The following is a 17,084-nucleotide window of genomic DNA, read 5'->3' on the forward strand; positions in this document are numbered from 1 at the left end:
TCTAGCCATCACACACATCACATCATGCTGCTTGTTTGCCCTCTCAGCTCCCACCAGCTGCCTCTTCTGCACACATGCCTTCTTCAGGCTGCATTAAACTTCTCCTGATTTCCCGGGCTATTATTCCACTGGGACTCCTGGCACCCTTGTGGGTGTCAGAGTAGATCTGTGCTCTGCAAGGTTTCAGTAGCTTGACTTCTCAACAGTGGAGTGCTAAACTCTCCTTCTGAGGTGCCTGTGGGCGGACATCAACCTTCACCTGTTCAGTTAGCCGCCTCGCACGTTCCTTAAGGACCTTTCGGACAGAATTTAGATTTTCTACCTCCTATTATGATTACTTGTGTACACTTTCTTGCTCTTACTCAACTGTAACCTGCTTCAGAGCACAATCTGCTAGAGGATCCAGAAAGTTCGTGGAAATATTCCATTATCTTTAACTTCCAGTTTTCCACAAACTTTTTCATCCCCCGCAGATGTATTGCTTAGCTCTCACACTGAGTACTAGAAACACAGACATGTCTGTTTTAAAATATATACGTGTTAAAATATGGGTTTTTTTTAATATTTGGAAAAGATGGGGTAATAGTTACCAAAAGTGGTTTTGGGTAGAAGAGATAAGTGAGGCACAGATAGGCTGGGCGGTGCACTTTTGTTTGATGTCCATAGACTCAGGCATCAGGGTACCACGGTCGTGTACACAGCAGCCTCCCGGGTGCTGGTGCACTCTGACTCATGCTCATGGAACAAGCTGGAGGGGCAGAGAGGCAAGGAAGCAAATGTGACATTGTTTTGAGCATACACTGTCAATCATTGAATATAGTGACGCGTTAATATTGGGCAAAGCCTGCCAGGAACCAAGCCCACTCGACACTAACTACATCTCTGTTGACCCAAGTCATCACCGTAACCTCCTCCTAGCAGCATTCTACAGTTAGGCATCCATAAGCATGACCTTCTAAAAATAAGAAAAGTAGTTTAGTTCCATTTCATTAGGATCTGCATAGGGGGAAAAAATGAAAGCAATGTAAGCTAACTACATTTGGCCTAATTCCAAGGACAGCGTCCAGCAAAATCTGTCACGCAACTTTCTAAAGCCCTTGATTTTGATTGCTTGCAAGTACTTATTTGAGGATGTTGGAACCTTGTTCCTCAATTTCGGATGCCTCAGCTTGCCTTCCCAACAGAGCAGTGCCATCTAGTGGTGAAAATGGACAATGGAAGTTCTGGTTGCTTTTCTTAAAAACTTCTGGGGAATGTCTCCTGAATCTTCTAGTTCAGAAATGTATAGGAACACATGCATTAAAACTGGGCACAGATCATAACTTCCATCTAACAATTTATGTCTAATATATTGTACAGATTAACATATTTTTCCTGATGTCAAAGGCATTTAGAACAGTTAAGAAGAAACCACATAATTGTCAATTACACCACCCCACCCCCCAAAAAGCCCACTCAGAATCACTTAAACTAGAAAAAGAAGATAAACAAGGCAAACACTGCAAGTGTGCTCCAAATGGGGCTCCAGGGGCTGGCATGCTGGCATTGGATATCTGGGTGTCCCAGTGCCCAGGTGTATCCAAAAATACCGAACTCACTCCCACTGAGGTGATTCCACCCCCCAGTGATGCATAGGGCAGGATAGAAGTGCCCGAGTGAGCTTCCGAGACCGTAACTGTTAGCAGGAGTAGAAAGTCCCGTCTGCCTCCCTGGGCTGCTGTTTTCGAACTGCTAACTTTACAGCCCAACCCATAGCTGTTAAGTAACCACGGCGCCTGTGTGTTGGCAGAGGCAAGTGCTGCCCAGAGAACATTAAAGGACACGTACACCTGTAGCTGTTCATCTCTCTGCTGTTAAGGGAGTCGTGGTCCAGTTCTCCCCTCGCCTGGGCTGCGCCAATTTTGCACAGTGGCACTGAAAAGTCTGGCTCCCAGGGGCATCAACCACAACAGCAGAGCTTCATTAGAAACCCGCGTTCCCAGGCTGCGGACACTGCAGGGTGGAGCCCAGCAATCTGGTTTAACAAGTCCTCCAGGTGTTTCTCCTGGTTCTCACACTCCACTCTGAGGACCTCTGTTAGCAGCCTCCTGACAAGATGGGGGAAAGAACATGGAGTAGAACCGCACTGCTTGTCAACAGCATGCTAGCAAACCTGTGCTTTTGTATTTTGATTTTGTCTTTAAATGGGTTAAGGGATCAAAGAAATTGAAGCTGAATAATAGTGCCTTTGCAGGAGGTGTGTGTGTGGGGGCTTTCACTTTCTGGATACTGGGAGTTGGGGGAGGGGGCAATGAGAATTGTCTCCACAAACCTCAACTTCACCGCCATCGAGGCACTGCTGATGCATAGCAGCCCACCTGTGAGATTCCGAGCCTGTCACTGTTTACGGGAGGAGGAAGCCCCGTCTTCCTTCTGTGGAGCTGCTGGTGGTTTCGAACTGCCCACCATGGGGAATCACAGCCCAACGTGGAACCACTACACCACCAGGGCAGCAGGAGTGCTAATCACCTTCTTGAGGGTCTTTCACTTTTCCCTCTGACCCTTTGCCTGACAAAACAGTATCATGCAGGGAAAATACACAAGTGACACTCACTCCTTATTCTATCTTGTTCTCTTTCCTGGAGACTAAGGCTGGCGAGACTTGAAGGATGCTTTGCAGAGCAGTTTCCGACTCTGGACTCTATTTGGGAAGAAGGGAAAGACTATTTTAAAAGTCAGCCTTCTCTGAAGGGCGGCCGAATGAGGAAATAGACTGGGAGTATCCAAGGGTGGCTTGAATTTAAAAACATCAGGACGGTATTGGATCATTTCTATATGAATACTGACAATGGCCTATTTACCACACCACTCACCTTCTCTATAAAACTAACTCCAGCTGGATGGAAATAATAAGTTCTTGGGATGCCTCCGTTATAAGCATTGTATTTCAAACTGCTTTCTTTACGGCATCTCTTGGGCAATAAAGTGTCTACTCATTTGAGAAATTAAAGCTTAAGGGACTGCCTCTGCACGGAATCCCAGGAGCACAGAAGAAAGATTTCCCAATGTTTCACCGAAGAAGCAAGACTTACGATAACGCATCTTCTGGTGTCTCCACTGGTGACTCACAGCCTCAGATTACATTCATCCAGTGATTCTGGAGCTGGAAGTCTTTTGCTGGCCGCAAGAACAAAAGCACAGTGATAAATTGTGTTTTGACAATGAGACTTGACCTTTCTTCTTGCCTTGTCAAAAAAAAAAAATCTTGCCCATTATAGGTAAGGCCAGTGTTTACAAGATTTATTGGTAGAAAGAAAAGCATTTAATATGCTGAAAGCACTTTGGAAGGATTGTCCTGGTTCATCTGAAAACATTGCTACCTTGGATAGCTTGCCTCTTTGGACTTCCAGGCATGTCACACGTGGCATGTTTGTGTCACACCCTTCTGAGGACAAAAGGCATCATGAAGCCATGATTGGGAGGAGCCGGAACCATCCTCTCATGCAAGTGTGCTCATGTTTCAAAACCTCTACCAACTCCCCCCAAGAGGCTGCTTCAACCTAGAGTTGGCGCTATGCAAGGGGACTTTGGAGAAAGGGGGGGGGGGCAAAACGAATGTCAGGTAATGCCATTTATCCTCCCTGCAGCGTGCTGCCAACTTGGAAATGCTCCGAGTCACCAGCACCCTGTGGAATTCGTACAACCAGGTGAACCTACTGTCATCAGGGTGCTCTGTTGGGCTGCTAGCCCCAAGGCCAATGGTTCAAAACTGTCAGCCAGTGAGGGAGAAAGAAGGGACTATCTCCTCCCATAAGGGCTGAGTGTCTTGGCAACCCACAGGGCCAGTGCTGAGTTGGAACCGACCCGATGGCAGTGAGTTGGTTGGCTTCTGACCCTAGTCATGACGGTAGCTTCCAGCCTCCCGTCAGAGACCCTGAGTCTGAATCTCGGAGTTGGCCATTTGCGAGCAGATCATCTTTGGCAGTGATGTTGGGGTGGGGACGCGGCCCTGGACATGGCACGATGTTGACCGGTATACATACTAGTGACAATGAGCCCTGCTGTCCCCAGTAATGATAACCCAAAATATATTATGAACCTTACCCCCAATTCCCCAGGATTGGCGTGTAGGGGCAGAGTGGAGAAGCAGTGGTGCGAGTAAAGTATGTGTTCTGTGAGATAGGCTCCAAAGGACAGATAGGCAAATTACCGTACATGCTTTAGTAAGGAGTAGTTAAGGCCTGAACCATTTCCTCAAACCGCAGTTGGCAGAGTGCTGTTGGGGGGTGGGGGGAGGAGGAAAAGGGAGAGATGAAGATGTCCCAGTGTGGAGCCTGTACTTCAGTGACCACGCTATTTTTAAAGCATTTGGAAAAAATGCTGTGAACATACAAATGACAAAACCACATGGCCCTTAGTATCAGGTAGCCAAAGCTTTAGGATGCACCTCTTTTTTTCACCCTATAGTACACCATGAATCCACACAAGTGCACACATCACACCATCCACTGCACTGCCAGGCTCTTTCCAGGCACCCAGGAATTCCCCGGCACGCCCCGTTCCAACTCCTCCGTGGCCATTTGCCCGACTTCTGAAAGCCCCTGAATCTTCATGTTAACAAGATCCCTGGTAAATAAAATGCAGCTTGAAGTTTAAGAAGCTTCAGTGTAACAACTATGGAGAGAAGGTAGGTAGCTCCCTCCATGTGATTCCCACAGCAGTTCAAGCCATGGAGCACTAAATGTAGCCCTAGAGCAATGATTCTCAACTTTCCTAATGCCGCGACTCTTTCCTACAGTTCCTCATGTTGTGGTGACCCCCCAACCAGAAAATGATTTTCGTTGCTACCTCATCACTGTCATTTTGCTACTGTTATGAATCGGGCAACCCCTGTGAAAGGATTGGCCGTCCCCTACAGGTTGAGAACCGCTGCCCTAGAGGAAGCCGAGCTCAGAGGCGGGGGCAGATGCACATACTAAAATCAAAACTCTGGACCAAAATCGCTGCCCCCAGACACACACAAAAAGATGGAAACTGTTAACTACCCAAGGACGGTTAGGGGAAAATTGTGTTACTAAACAAACAAACAAACACAAAAACCTGACATTTCCATAGGAATTTCTGCAAGAGCCTCACCTTCTCCCCCCCACATTAAGACCATTTAAAGTGGGGGCTAAACAAAAACGGTTATAGCCGCAGAAACGCTGTGCTCCAGGGTGACTTGAGTCCGAATCGACCAATGGCGGGGAGTCAGCCCAGGAAGATGCTAGTGACGAATGAAAGTGGTGACCATTGACTCCCGGACAGCCTGCGCCAGAGCACAGAGCCTGCTGGTTAGAGACCTGGGAAAGGGATAGAGGAGTAGACTTTAAAACGTTTGTAGAAAACAGTTAGAAGACAATGAGAACACACATTTTTTAAAATTACATAAAGAAGATAAAAGATGATGAGATTTTCCCACACAATCGATGAAGCCCACTTATATTGACCCTCCAGCATGCTCCCGGATGACAGGACACTGAGAAACGGCGGATCCAGTCACGTCTCTGTCTTCAGAAGTTCATGGACGCACTCCATCCCGGCAGGGCTGTCCTTCATTCTTTCTGCCCTTGAAAGTGCGCACGTTTGGGGAGCACAGTTGTGTCAGAGACATCTGGATAGTGCTGGCCAGGCAAACGTACACAGGATGAGAAAGAAATAATAAATACATCAGGCTGTAAGCTAGAAACAGTGAGGGTTGTCCATCTGTGCCGGAGAAGTTCAAGCTGGAGGCTAAACGTCCATTCTCTTTGAGTTTCTCTTTGGGGAGATAGAGACGGAGGAAGAGGAAAGAAAAAAAAAGGTGAAGGCTCCCCAGGTAAAAAGCACCCTTCACAGTGTTAGCGAATGCCTTAGAGACACCCTTTCTAAGAGTGGGTGGCCAGAGGATGTATCATGGGTGGTAGGATGTTGAGGGGTAGCCTTGAGCTCTACTCAGTAGATGCCAGCAGCAAGCACCCTACAATCCCCAGTTGTGACAGCGAAAAATGTCTCCCGACATTACCAAAGATGCCCACCGGTGGGGGTAAAGGTCTAGAATAAGAATATGTCTTGTGAGATAGACTCCCGAAGAAACATGGAAGATGTATATCCCCATGATAGAACACCTAGATTTCATGGCTCAGTGTACCCTGAAGGTAAGATGCAAAAACAGCACACAAAACAGAACATTCTAACTGAAGCAGATTATAAATAATTCATGTACAATAGATGAAAACCAAAAAGGATGATTAGGCAATGGCTAAGGCGAAAGTATTTGTTTTCTGCTTTGGCGTGTTATTTTGGAAAGATACTTGTTTCTGAAATTTCCAGAAGACGGAGAGTGGGTTATAGAGAATATAGACTCGTTCCTCTGGAAGAAGGCAAAGGGGAACATTTAAACGTTTATTTTGGCAGAGGTGATAATAATTGTTGATAAATTTGTTTTGGTTGTTGCCACTATGTATAACCTAAGCAATAGATTGTTCGTTAATAATATATTTAAACTGAATTTGGTGATAAACTATTAAGTTCCAAATAAATCATTTTATTTTACAGATCTGCTTTAACTTCGGAAATGGACTTCACTTCGAGGTAAGGAACCGCGGGGAAGATTGCTGCCCTTTGGACTCAGATTGAAAGACAATTGGCTGCGCCTCTCTGCACACGACTGGAGGACAGTTGTGCCCGTTCAAACAAGTGGACAGGAAGAGAGTCAGGCATGCCCAGGGCAGCATCTTCCGCAGTCTAAATGACCTTCCTTAGGGGGGAGGTAAAGTAATTTCTGGCACATGGAAGAAACTTTATTGCCATAAAATGATCTTAAAAGGTAGTCTTCAAACTGTTAGCCAGACTCTTAAATATAATTGAGAAGGTAGAAGGAGATTTTATATTTTTGCATTGTAAACTTTAATATTATAATTCTTAAAAATAGTAGCTTTTTTAAGTTATAAATTTTTAAAAAGAAAAATACATCAAAAATCTAGTTACAATCATGTAAATATTTTGAAATATGAGACGTAACAGAGCAAGAAAGTGAGTAAAATAAGGTAAACCTAATCTCATCATCATTTCAGGTCTTAGGATACTAGGTATATTGTATTACAGTGTTCCTTAGATGGCACACAACACGCCACACGCACACAAATACACACACACACAGAAGGGCTCTTCAAAAATTTCATGGGAAAATGAACCTAGAAGAAAATGGAAGTAGGAAACACTGAGGTTAAGCAATATCCATTGAAGGGATTGAACCAGCTAACTGGAAACAAAATCTGCATGAGCTTTAACTGATAAGCTGCGTTGCAAACCTTACCCTAAATCACAACCGAACATTTTTAAAAAGATAGTGGACAACTTCTTGAAGTTTCCCCTTCGTTGTGAACATACCCACATGAAGGTAAGTTAGAAATGATTGCTCCTGAGGTTCCAGTTCACAGAGGTGCTTGCTGGGGTGCCGACCGACCCCAAGAACAAGAGGAAGCACTGTCCAGTCCTGCGCCTTCGCCGCCATGGTTCTCAGGTTTGAGCCCATGACTGCAGCCACTGTGTCAGCCCATCTCATCCGGGATCTTCCTTTCTCTCTGCCCTTCTCTTTGACCAAGCACGATGCCCTTTGGAAGGATGGGCCTCTCCTGATAATATGCCCAGAGTCCATGAGATGAAGTCTTGCCACGCTTGCCTGTGAAGAGCATTCTGGCCGTGCATCTGCCGAGACAGATCCGTTAGTCTTCTGGCATCTGGCGTACTTTCCGTATTCTTGGCCAGCACCACAAGTCCTCCTGATTCATTGCCCAATTTTTACATGCATATAAGGCAGTGGTTCTCAGCCTTCCTAATGCCGTGACCCTTTCATACAGTTCATGTGGTGGTGACCCCCCAACCATAACATTATTTTCGTTGCTATTTCATAACTGTCATTTTGCTACTGTTATGAATCGGGCAGCCCCTGGGAAAGGGTCGTTCGACCCCCAAAGGGGTCGCCACCCACAGGTTGAAACCCGCTGCTACAAGGCGATTGAAAAGACGTTGGGTTGGGCCAGACACACTTTAATCCTCCAGGGACAGCCTTGCTCTTCAACACTTTACCGAGGTCTTCTGTCTGCAGATCTGACCGATGCAGTGCATCACTTGATCTCTTGACGGCTGATTGTGGATCCAAACAAAAGGAAATCCTTGTCAGCCTCGGTTTTTCTCCTTTTATCATGACGTGGTCTCTTGGTCCAGTTGGAGGATCTTTTTCCTTTACATGAAGTTTCAATCCATACTGAGGGCTGTAGTCCTTGCTCTTCGTCAGCAGGGTCTTGTAGTGTGCAGAACTTCGACAAGCAAAGTTGTGTCAAGAGCATATCACAGGTTGTTAACCACCCGTGTGCGTGCTTATTCTAAATACAACATCTGTAAACGTGTCTCTGCCTTCAGTGTCTGGCCACCAACCACTGTAGCCACACTTGTCTTAGTCTTGTTGGGAGGGGGCTTGTTGTTAGATGCCATCGAGGTCGTTCCAAGTCATAGCAACCCTATGCACACCAGAATGAAAGACCGCCCGGGCCTGGGCCCTCCTCACCATGTTCTCATGTTTGAGCCCATTGTGGCAGTCCGCGTGTCAGTTGTCTTGTCAGGGAGCTTCCTCTCTTGCTGCCCCTCCACTTTACCAGGAATAAGATCCTTTGCAAGGGACTAGTCTCTCCTGTTAATATATCCCGAGTCCGTGAGACCAAGTCTCGCCATGCTGGCCTGCCGCTAAGGAGCATTCTGGCTGTAATTCTTCCAAGTCACATTGTTTGTTTGTATGTTTTTTGAGCCGTCCACTATACGTTGCATCTTCGTTGCCAGCACCAATGAGATTTCACTGTCAAACAAGGAACTGGACATGGGTCATTGGTATACTCTTTTTGATTTGCCAATTTATAAAATCACTAGTTTTCTTCATTCCACACTGATTGTAGCTTAAAGACAACCCTTGAACACCCACAGGGGTTATATGGGTTGGTATTTGTTCCTTTCACTTGTGTACTATTGCAGACCTTCAACAGGAGAAAGGAAAACAAGCTGCTTCCTACACAAACGCACCTCGTTCGGCAGAAGCGGGCCTGGATCACTGCCCCTGTGGCGCTTCGAGAAGGAGAGAATCTGTCCAAGAAGAATCCAATTGCCAAGGTGTGTGGAAGGAATAACCGGAAACAGGGTGTTTTATTAAAATACAGTGTGAGACCAGACCAGGGTTTAAGTAGCTGTGGGACCCTGCGGCAGGCACGGGACCATGGATGGCTGCAGATGCAGTGAGCACCCTGTCATGTGAGCTCCCTTCCGAGCCTCGCATGCTTGTCCGTGTTTAGTATGTTCTGCTTTCTTTTCAGTGGAGGTTCTTGCGTTGTTACTCCTTTTACTTTGTCTTTTAAATGTATATGAAAGCCAGGAGAGGTAAGTAACAGGTGTAAAGGTCCTTTGGGAGGGTGGGGAAAATGGGGAGCTAATAATGATGGGTCCAAGAATGAAGAAAATGTCCTAAACCTGATTGTGGTGATGATGATACAATTTTCTTGATGTGATTGAACTAATGAATTGTATGACGTGTGGATTATATGACAATAAAACTAGGGGGAAATCAGTGAAAAGACTTTTGGGCTCACCTTAAAATGTTAAGGAAATACGATAATGTACTTGTGGAATGTTTTCATCTTTAGGAGGAAGTATGTGTTTGTAGGTATGCATGCACTTGGGGGTAAAATGAGACAGGCTCTAGTTCAGTGAAAGTAATCATAAGACTGCTTCCGGTTCACCGTTCTACCCTGGTGCAGAGTGGGTGGAGAGGAGGGGAAGGGCCGCCTCCTACTCCCTGAGTTATTCTCACTGCATCTCCCAACTGCAGAGCAAAGGGACACCTGTGGGAACTGGGGGGCTCATCCTGAAGTGTCAGGACCACGAAGGGGCCTTGTGGGTTAGGTGGGGGTGGTTTCAGGGATAACTGGAGGAAGAAAAATAGCCACCAACTGGGAACCAACCACAGGCAACACGCACTAATAAAGAATCAGACAGGAGAACATATTTGTCTATTGAAGCTAAAGACGGTCACTCGGCTAGACCCAGAGGGCTAGAAACATTATTAAATCGCCTGCCGGCCCTGGTCTGTTTGGGAGCTCTGGGGACACTGTTGTGGAAGTGTTGGATTGCTAAACACAGGGCTGGCTCCAACCTCCGTGCCTCTCCTCGAGAGAACGATGAGGCAGTCTGCTCCCGTACAGGTTTGCAGCCTCAGAAACCCTCTGGGGCCACGAGGAACTGGAGTGGACTTGGTGGCAGTCAGTTTGGTTTTACAGAACGTTGCCCTGTTTATAATTCCAGGCAATCAAATGGGTCCACGGAGGTGATTTTGACTGCAATGTTTACCATATGTGTTTAATTTAAAATCGACACCCTTCAACATGTATCCCAGCCATCTCTTCATTTTCACAAGAACCCTAAGAGCCAAAAAGAAAAACGAAACTCACGTTCTCAAGTAATGCCAACTCATAGCTTCCCTACAGGACAGGGTGGAACTGACTGCCCCTCTTGAGTTTCCAAGACTGTAACTGTTTAAGGGAACAGTCTTCCTCCCTTGGGACAGTAGTGGTTTCGAATTGCCAACCTTACAGGTCGCAGCAGAACCCGTAACTACTACGCTACCAGAGATAGGTAAGAAATATTATTTTCTCCACTTTACAGAAAAAGAAAATTGAGTAAGGCACCGAAAAGTAACTGTCACATAACTAGTGAGTGGCCGAGGCAGGATTTGGATCCAGTTTCTCCATTGTTCCTTTTGTGCTTCTAAACCTCATCCTGTGCCCTCTCACCTCAGCATCAGGACAACTTCCGTGAGAAACTGTCTATTTAAATGCACAGGTGTGGAGTACGGAGAATGACACTTTAGGCATGCCTCTGTTCTTTCTGTGTTAGATTCATTCTGACCTTGCAGAAGAAAGGAGGCTGAAAGTCACATACAAGTATACCGGCAAGGGGATCACAGAGCCCCCCTTTGACATTTTTGAATTCAATGAAGACACCGGAGAATTGAACGTCACCAAGATTCTGGATCGAGAAGAAACACCGTTTTTTCTAGTAAGCATTATTTTACGTTGAAGAGTTTGCAATTGTTCTTAGGTTCGGATTTACTTGATTGTCTTTATTATTATGGCAGTTCAATGACCTTGGCTTCCATCTACTTTCTCGTTATTATGTATGCACCATTTCAGCTCATAGGTTATGCTTTGGATAAAAATGGAAACAACCTAGAAAAACCCTTAGAACTACGAATTAAAGTCCTCGACATCAATGACAATGAGCCGGTGTTCACACAGGATGTCTTTATGGGGTCTATTGAAGAGCTGAGCGCTGCAGGTACGAAGCTGTGATGTTTCTAAATGAACACCTAGGGTTATTGCGTCCCCTCGGTAGGCTGGTCATGAAGGCCCCTACCATAATGGAAGCTGAGTCTCACCCACGCGACAAAGAACCATAAACTACGTTGAGAACTGCTTTTTAGCGATAAGTTCAAAAGACCTTACATGACATCTTTTTCACCCCTGAAATAGATGCATGCAATAGGTAGACCTCTGCAGCAACCATTCATGTAAGCAGTGACTGGCGATACATAGATACAATGGGCATGGCCATGTTTCAATAAAACTTTATTTTAAAACGGGTGGCTTATGATATTTGGGTCTCTGGCTATAAATTGCTGGCCCCACAATTCATTGATTTGTACTGTAAGGTTCACTGCCAGTCCTGTTCCAGGAACTGTTCTATATGAAAACTCACGAGAGATTTTCTTTCCTCAATACAAACAATAATATTTCTGATTTGTTTATACTTAATACACATCAGAATTGCACATTTTACAGAATTATAGAATTTATTTACTTAAAAACTCTTTTACTGGCATTTCATCCACATACCATATCAAGAAGAGTTGCACAATCTTTACCACAATCCATTTTAGAACATTTTTTCCCTGTACTCCTTGTTGTTCGTGTAATTTTTTTCAATTTTTGGCAAAAATATACACGACAGATCATTCACCAACTGAGCAACTTCTCAGGGCCATGGACTGCCCTCCTCGTGTTGTCCACCGTTATTGCCGCCCGCTCCACACGGTTCCGCCTCCCTTACCATGAACTCAGTGCCTTTGTGCGGAAACTCTTCCTCCGCCACCCGTGGTGACCTTAAGACAGGTGCCGTTTCTTCTAGTAATTTCTTGTACATCTTATTATGCTGCTTTCTTTGTATGCACTGCTAGACGTATTATAAGTAAGCTTCCTATTAGGAAGTTTTATAAGTATTATAAGTGAGTATATAAGTAAGTATTATAAGTAAGCTTCCTATTAGGAAGCTGTTAGGATTTCACCCTAGGAATTGAAATACTAACCTCAGCTCCATCCTGATATTTCATTTGGATTCCTACACTCACCTCAATGATTTCCTGATCTGGAACTTTTTTTTTTTTTTGGTATTTCTGAACTCTACGTATATGATTTTGATAAGTACCTGGAATCCTTCTTGGGATAAGCTGAAATTATAAAGAAAATAACAACATGTAAGCATGCTTAGACACTTTTGTTTCTAATGCCAGATACGATTGTGATGAAAATCAATGCAACAGATGCAGATGAACCCAATACTATAAATTCTAAAATTTCATATAAGATTGTTTCCCAGGAGCCTAATTACCCTCCAGTGTTTCACTTAAATAAAGACACAGGAGAAATTTCTACAACATCTTTTAAGTTGGACAGAGAAGTAAGTGATATTTTATGTTGTCTGTCCTTTCCAGTATCTCTTCCCTGTTTCTTTGTTTCTTTTTGCCTTTGATCTCCAGTCTTTATTTATAGGAGAATGTTTCCTATTGTCTCCTTCCAAGGGGGTGCTCACCAATAACCAAAGTGGTAGCCACTAAACCCATGTGTCTGTTGGCACTTAAAGCATGACTGACTAGTCTCCCCTAAAATATACTATAAATCTAAAAGACACACCAAGTTGGGGGCTAGTATGAAAATAAAAAGAATGAAAATAATTTCTTTCCTTTCTATGTTGATTCCATGCTGAAATGATACAATTTGGGATATCACAGGTAAAATATACATTTCTTTTTATATTTCATAAGGTAGCCACTAGAAATTTGTAAATTACTTATGGTCAGTGCTGTTCTAGAACCTCTCCAGTCAAGGTTCTATGTATTAGAGAATACTAAGGCCGCCATCCGCAATTTGTGGCTTGATAATGAAACTGATGGAGCCCTGGTGAGCTGTGATCTGCATGGTCGGCAGTTCAAAACCACCAGCAGCTCCAAGGAGAAAGACTGGACTTTCTACCCCCATAAACTGTTAACGAGTCTCAGAAACCCACAGTGGGTGAGGGAGGCGGGGGTCACTATGAGTCAGCATTGGTTCAATGGCTGTGAGTATCATGAAACTTCAAAACACTCTCCCATGCTAGCATTTAGACAGAGAAGGCATGCTGCTCCAAACTGAAAACCACACGCACCGACTGTCATAAAATCATAGTATTGGAGAGACAGTTTCTGGAAATCCCAAATTGGAAGGGAAATTCAGTAGTTGGTGGGGACAGAATGGGGTTGGATTTTTATTTAAAAAGAGAGAGAAATCCATAAAGAAGATGCTATGTACAAAGATTTTGACTGTATTTGAGTAAAACGTTGATCAAGACCAAAAAAAGTACAAAGTGTTGTCTGGTTATCACCAGGGGGGCAGAATTTAATGTTTGAAAAAAGAATTCGACTCTGCCCGGAGCAGGACAAGGTTGTGCCCAACATTCCCAGGGGATCTTTCTAATACTCAAGAACACTACAAGCCACTGCCACTGAGCCGATTCAGACTCATGGCGACCCGATGTAGGGTCCCCAAGGCTGTGAAGCTGAGGCTCTAAAGCCAACGGCCTCATCTTTCTCCTGCAGAGCAGCTGCTGGGTTTGAACTGCTGACCTTTCAGTTAGTTGTCCAATGCTTACCCAATAGCGCCACCTGGGCTCCAGGAATATTATTACTGCTAAAACTTTATACCTCTCCCTCATAAAATTATGGAAAGCATTACTTTGAAATGGCAGTACAATTGTAACAGCTGCTCTTTTAAGTCAAGAAAGCCCAGTTCATAATAGTCACTATCACTTATTAAGGATTTAGAAGCGAAATTGTTTTAAGTTGGGCTGCTAACTGCAAGGTCCCCAGTTGGAAACCACCAGTTGCTCCTCAGGGGAAACACCGGGCTTTCTACTCCTGTAATGAGTGACAGTCTCAGAAACACACAGGGGCAGTTCTGCCCTGTCCAGTAGAGTCGCCCAGAGTCATCATCAACTCAGTGGCAGTGAGTTTGTTTTTAGATTGAGGATTTACCATGGGCCAGGTGGTGTTAGGAGGAGCCCTGATGGCATATTGGGTTAGTCATTGGGCTGCTACCCAGATCAGCAGTTCAAACCCACCAACTGCTCCGCAGGAGAAAGAGGAGGCTGTGTATTCCCGTAAGCAGTGACAGTCTCAGAAACCCACAAGGGCAGGTGTTTTCTGTCCCATCGGGTCGCTCTAAGTCGGAACCAGTTCCGTAGCAGTGAGCTTGGTGCTTATTTGTTGTTCTCAGCCCTGACATGGATTAGCTCATTTAATGCCCATCTAATTACTACCCCGTTTGTAACAAAGGGAACTCAGGGGGAGTGAGTGACAAAGTAAGAATCAGAACACAGGCAGGCTGGCCCCCGAGCTACCCTGCCCTTCACGGGGTAGTTCTGCCTCTGTCGGCTCCCGGGCACTCGGTACCGGTGTCTGCCTCTGCCTTAAAGTGGAGAAAGTGCAGCCAGAGTAGGAGACCGCGGTGACTTCTCACTTTAGATACCGAGTTCTGTAAACATCATCTCTCTAGGGATAGCTTGACAAATTTCATCAAGCTTGCCCGCACTGACCGAGTGGAGACAGGGTTTCATTTTTCGTTTCTCCTAAACTTCTAGAAAGAACCAATGAAACCAATCCACGACCCAGTGGAGAATTAACTACATTTTAAACAGCCCTCCTTTCTCCAGACTAGGCTAAGAAGACACTTCTCTCCTGATCATCTCAAACCTGCCCCTCCACACACACACCCCCACCATAACCCCCCCCCACACACACACACACACACTCACACCCCACCCCCAAAAAGCCCTCCAAACTCACTGACATTGAGTCAATTTTGACTCATCGTGACCCCAGGGGGCAGTGTAGAACTGCTCCCTATAAATCTCTACTGGAACAAACAGCCTCATCTCCCTCCCTAGGGGTGTCTAGTGGGTTTGAACCACTGACCTTGTAATTAGCCGCCCAAGGCTTGGCCCACTATGCCACCAGGACTTATCTGATAATGTCACCAGTGACATGGTTCAGAATTTGATTATCAGCCCCTCCTCTAGGTCTTTTTTTGCCCTTTTCATGAAAATTTTGACTACAAATAAGCAGTATCTTAGATGGCTCCCAGCGGTCATGAACCTTGGTAGTGAACTAACTGAACTGAGGCTCAGCCCCTGGATGATGAAGTGAACCAAAACGAGACGGACGATTTGTAAGCAATTCTTTTTCAGCCCAGTTGGATATTTTCCTTTGCTCCCCAGGAACAGAGCAGCTATACTTTGATCGTAGAAGCAAGAGATGGCAATGGACAGATAACAAACAAACCTGTAAAACAAGCTCAAGTTCAGATCCGTGTTTTGGATGTCAATGACAATATACCTGTAGTGGAAAATGAAGCGGTAATTATTTATTTCTCCCAATAAATGTGCTTCCTCGTTTATATTTCAGTTGTAACTAAAAATATGGATATTACTTGAGTTTGTATTGCATTGCTATCTAAAGGCAATAAAATATGTTCGTCTTTTGCAGTATGAAGGGTCTGTTCAAGAAAACCAAGCCAATGTTGAAGTTATGCGCATTAGAGTGTTTGACTTAGATGAAGTTGGCTCAGATAATTGGTTAGCAAATTTTACATTTGCATCAGGACATGCAGCAAGTTATTTCCATATAGAAACTGATACGCTCACGAATGAAGGGATTGTGACTCTTATTAAGGTAAGTATGTAACCTTCAAAATTGGGATGGGAGAAGATGGAGGAAACGAATATTGTTTGAGCCAAAGCATTTTGTAAGTGCTTTAAAACTCAATTACCAGGCACCAGAATTGTCTGAAATAAAGGCTACCCTTATTTGCTCAACTTCTCTAGTTAGTAAGTGGTCACACCACGATTTGGATTTGCCTCATAGAACCAGCCTGTTCACTTAGATGTATTGAGGGGTTCTCTTCCACTGTAATAGATTATGGCCACACCTACAGAAGGCTTGTCCTTCTGCCCCTGAGATCACCTGCCAGGGCTGCCCCCACATCAGTAAGTCTGAAGCCACATGTGCAATGCTAGGAGCCCTGGGCATGGAGTGGATTACTCATTGGAGTGCTAACCACTAGGTCAGCAGTTTGAATGCACCAGTCACCCCTTGGGAGAAAGATGAGGCATTTCCGCACTTGGAAAGACTTACAACCTCGGAAACCAAAAAGGGCTCATCCACTCTGTCGTCTAAGGTCGCTCCGGGTCAGAACTAACTGATGGCAGTGAGTTTATTGGGGCATCAGCTTTTGAAATGTTTTAACCTCTTGTGCTTAATGGAACCAAGTGAATTAAAAATTGGATCGTCTTATTAAACATAAGAGCCTTCTACATTTGGGACTTATGACCTCACATATTTTTCCCCCAAAACAAAAAGCACAAGAATGATTTTTATCTCCCAAAATAAATGAAGGAAAAATATCAATGTATTTTAAAATGGTTTATGGTAGAATAAACTTCCAAGATTTTAAAATAAAATACAAAGGTACGACTTTCAAAGCACTATATTTATTAAGTTACAAATAAAGATGATAGAAGTGGATAATAGAGAATGGCACAAAGTTTCACGGTAATAGCTGTAGGTACCCTTTATTGTAGGTACTCGATGTATTTAAACTATTGTCTTTGAAGTAGAAGAAACTAGAATAACATGACCTTATGTTTTAAGAGAGAGGCCATTCTATGATAACTGAAGA

The 17,084-nt window shown here is 44.5% G+C and overlaps 1 protein-coding gene across 1 annotated transcript in view; it reads left to right on the forward strand.

Moving 5' to 3' along the window:
• Positions 1–6,101: 6,101 nt before the first annotated feature.
• DSG2 (desmoglein 2) overlaps positions 6,102–17,084 on the forward strand; it is a 31,210-nt gene continuing 20,227 nt past the window's right edge. Inside the window, exons 1-8 of the mRNA XM_004703077.2 lie at positions 6,102–6,155; positions 6,529–6,591; positions 9,025–9,159; positions 10,936–11,097; positions 11,232–11,376; positions 12,608–12,774; positions 15,625–15,762; positions 15,893–16,078. Coding sequence (XP_004703134.1) covers positions 6,102–6,155; positions 6,529–6,591; positions 9,025–9,159; positions 10,936–11,097; positions 11,232–11,376; positions 12,608–12,774; positions 15,625–15,762; positions 15,893–16,078 — 1,050 coding nt within the window. The remainder of the gene's footprint in view (positions 6,156–6,528; positions 6,592–9,024; positions 9,160–10,935; positions 11,098–11,231; positions 11,377–12,607; positions 12,775–15,624; positions 15,763–15,892; positions 16,079–17,084) is intronic.

The sequence above is a fragment of the Echinops telfairi genome, unplaced genomic scaffold (assembly GCF_000313985.2).
Source record: "Echinops telfairi isolate 266 unplaced genomic scaffold, ASM31398v2 ScPeMD7_7400;HRSCAF=8409, whole genome shotgun sequence".
NCBI classification, from domain to species: Eukaryota; Metazoa; Chordata; class Mammalia; order Afrosoricida; family Tenrecidae; genus Echinops; species Echinops telfairi.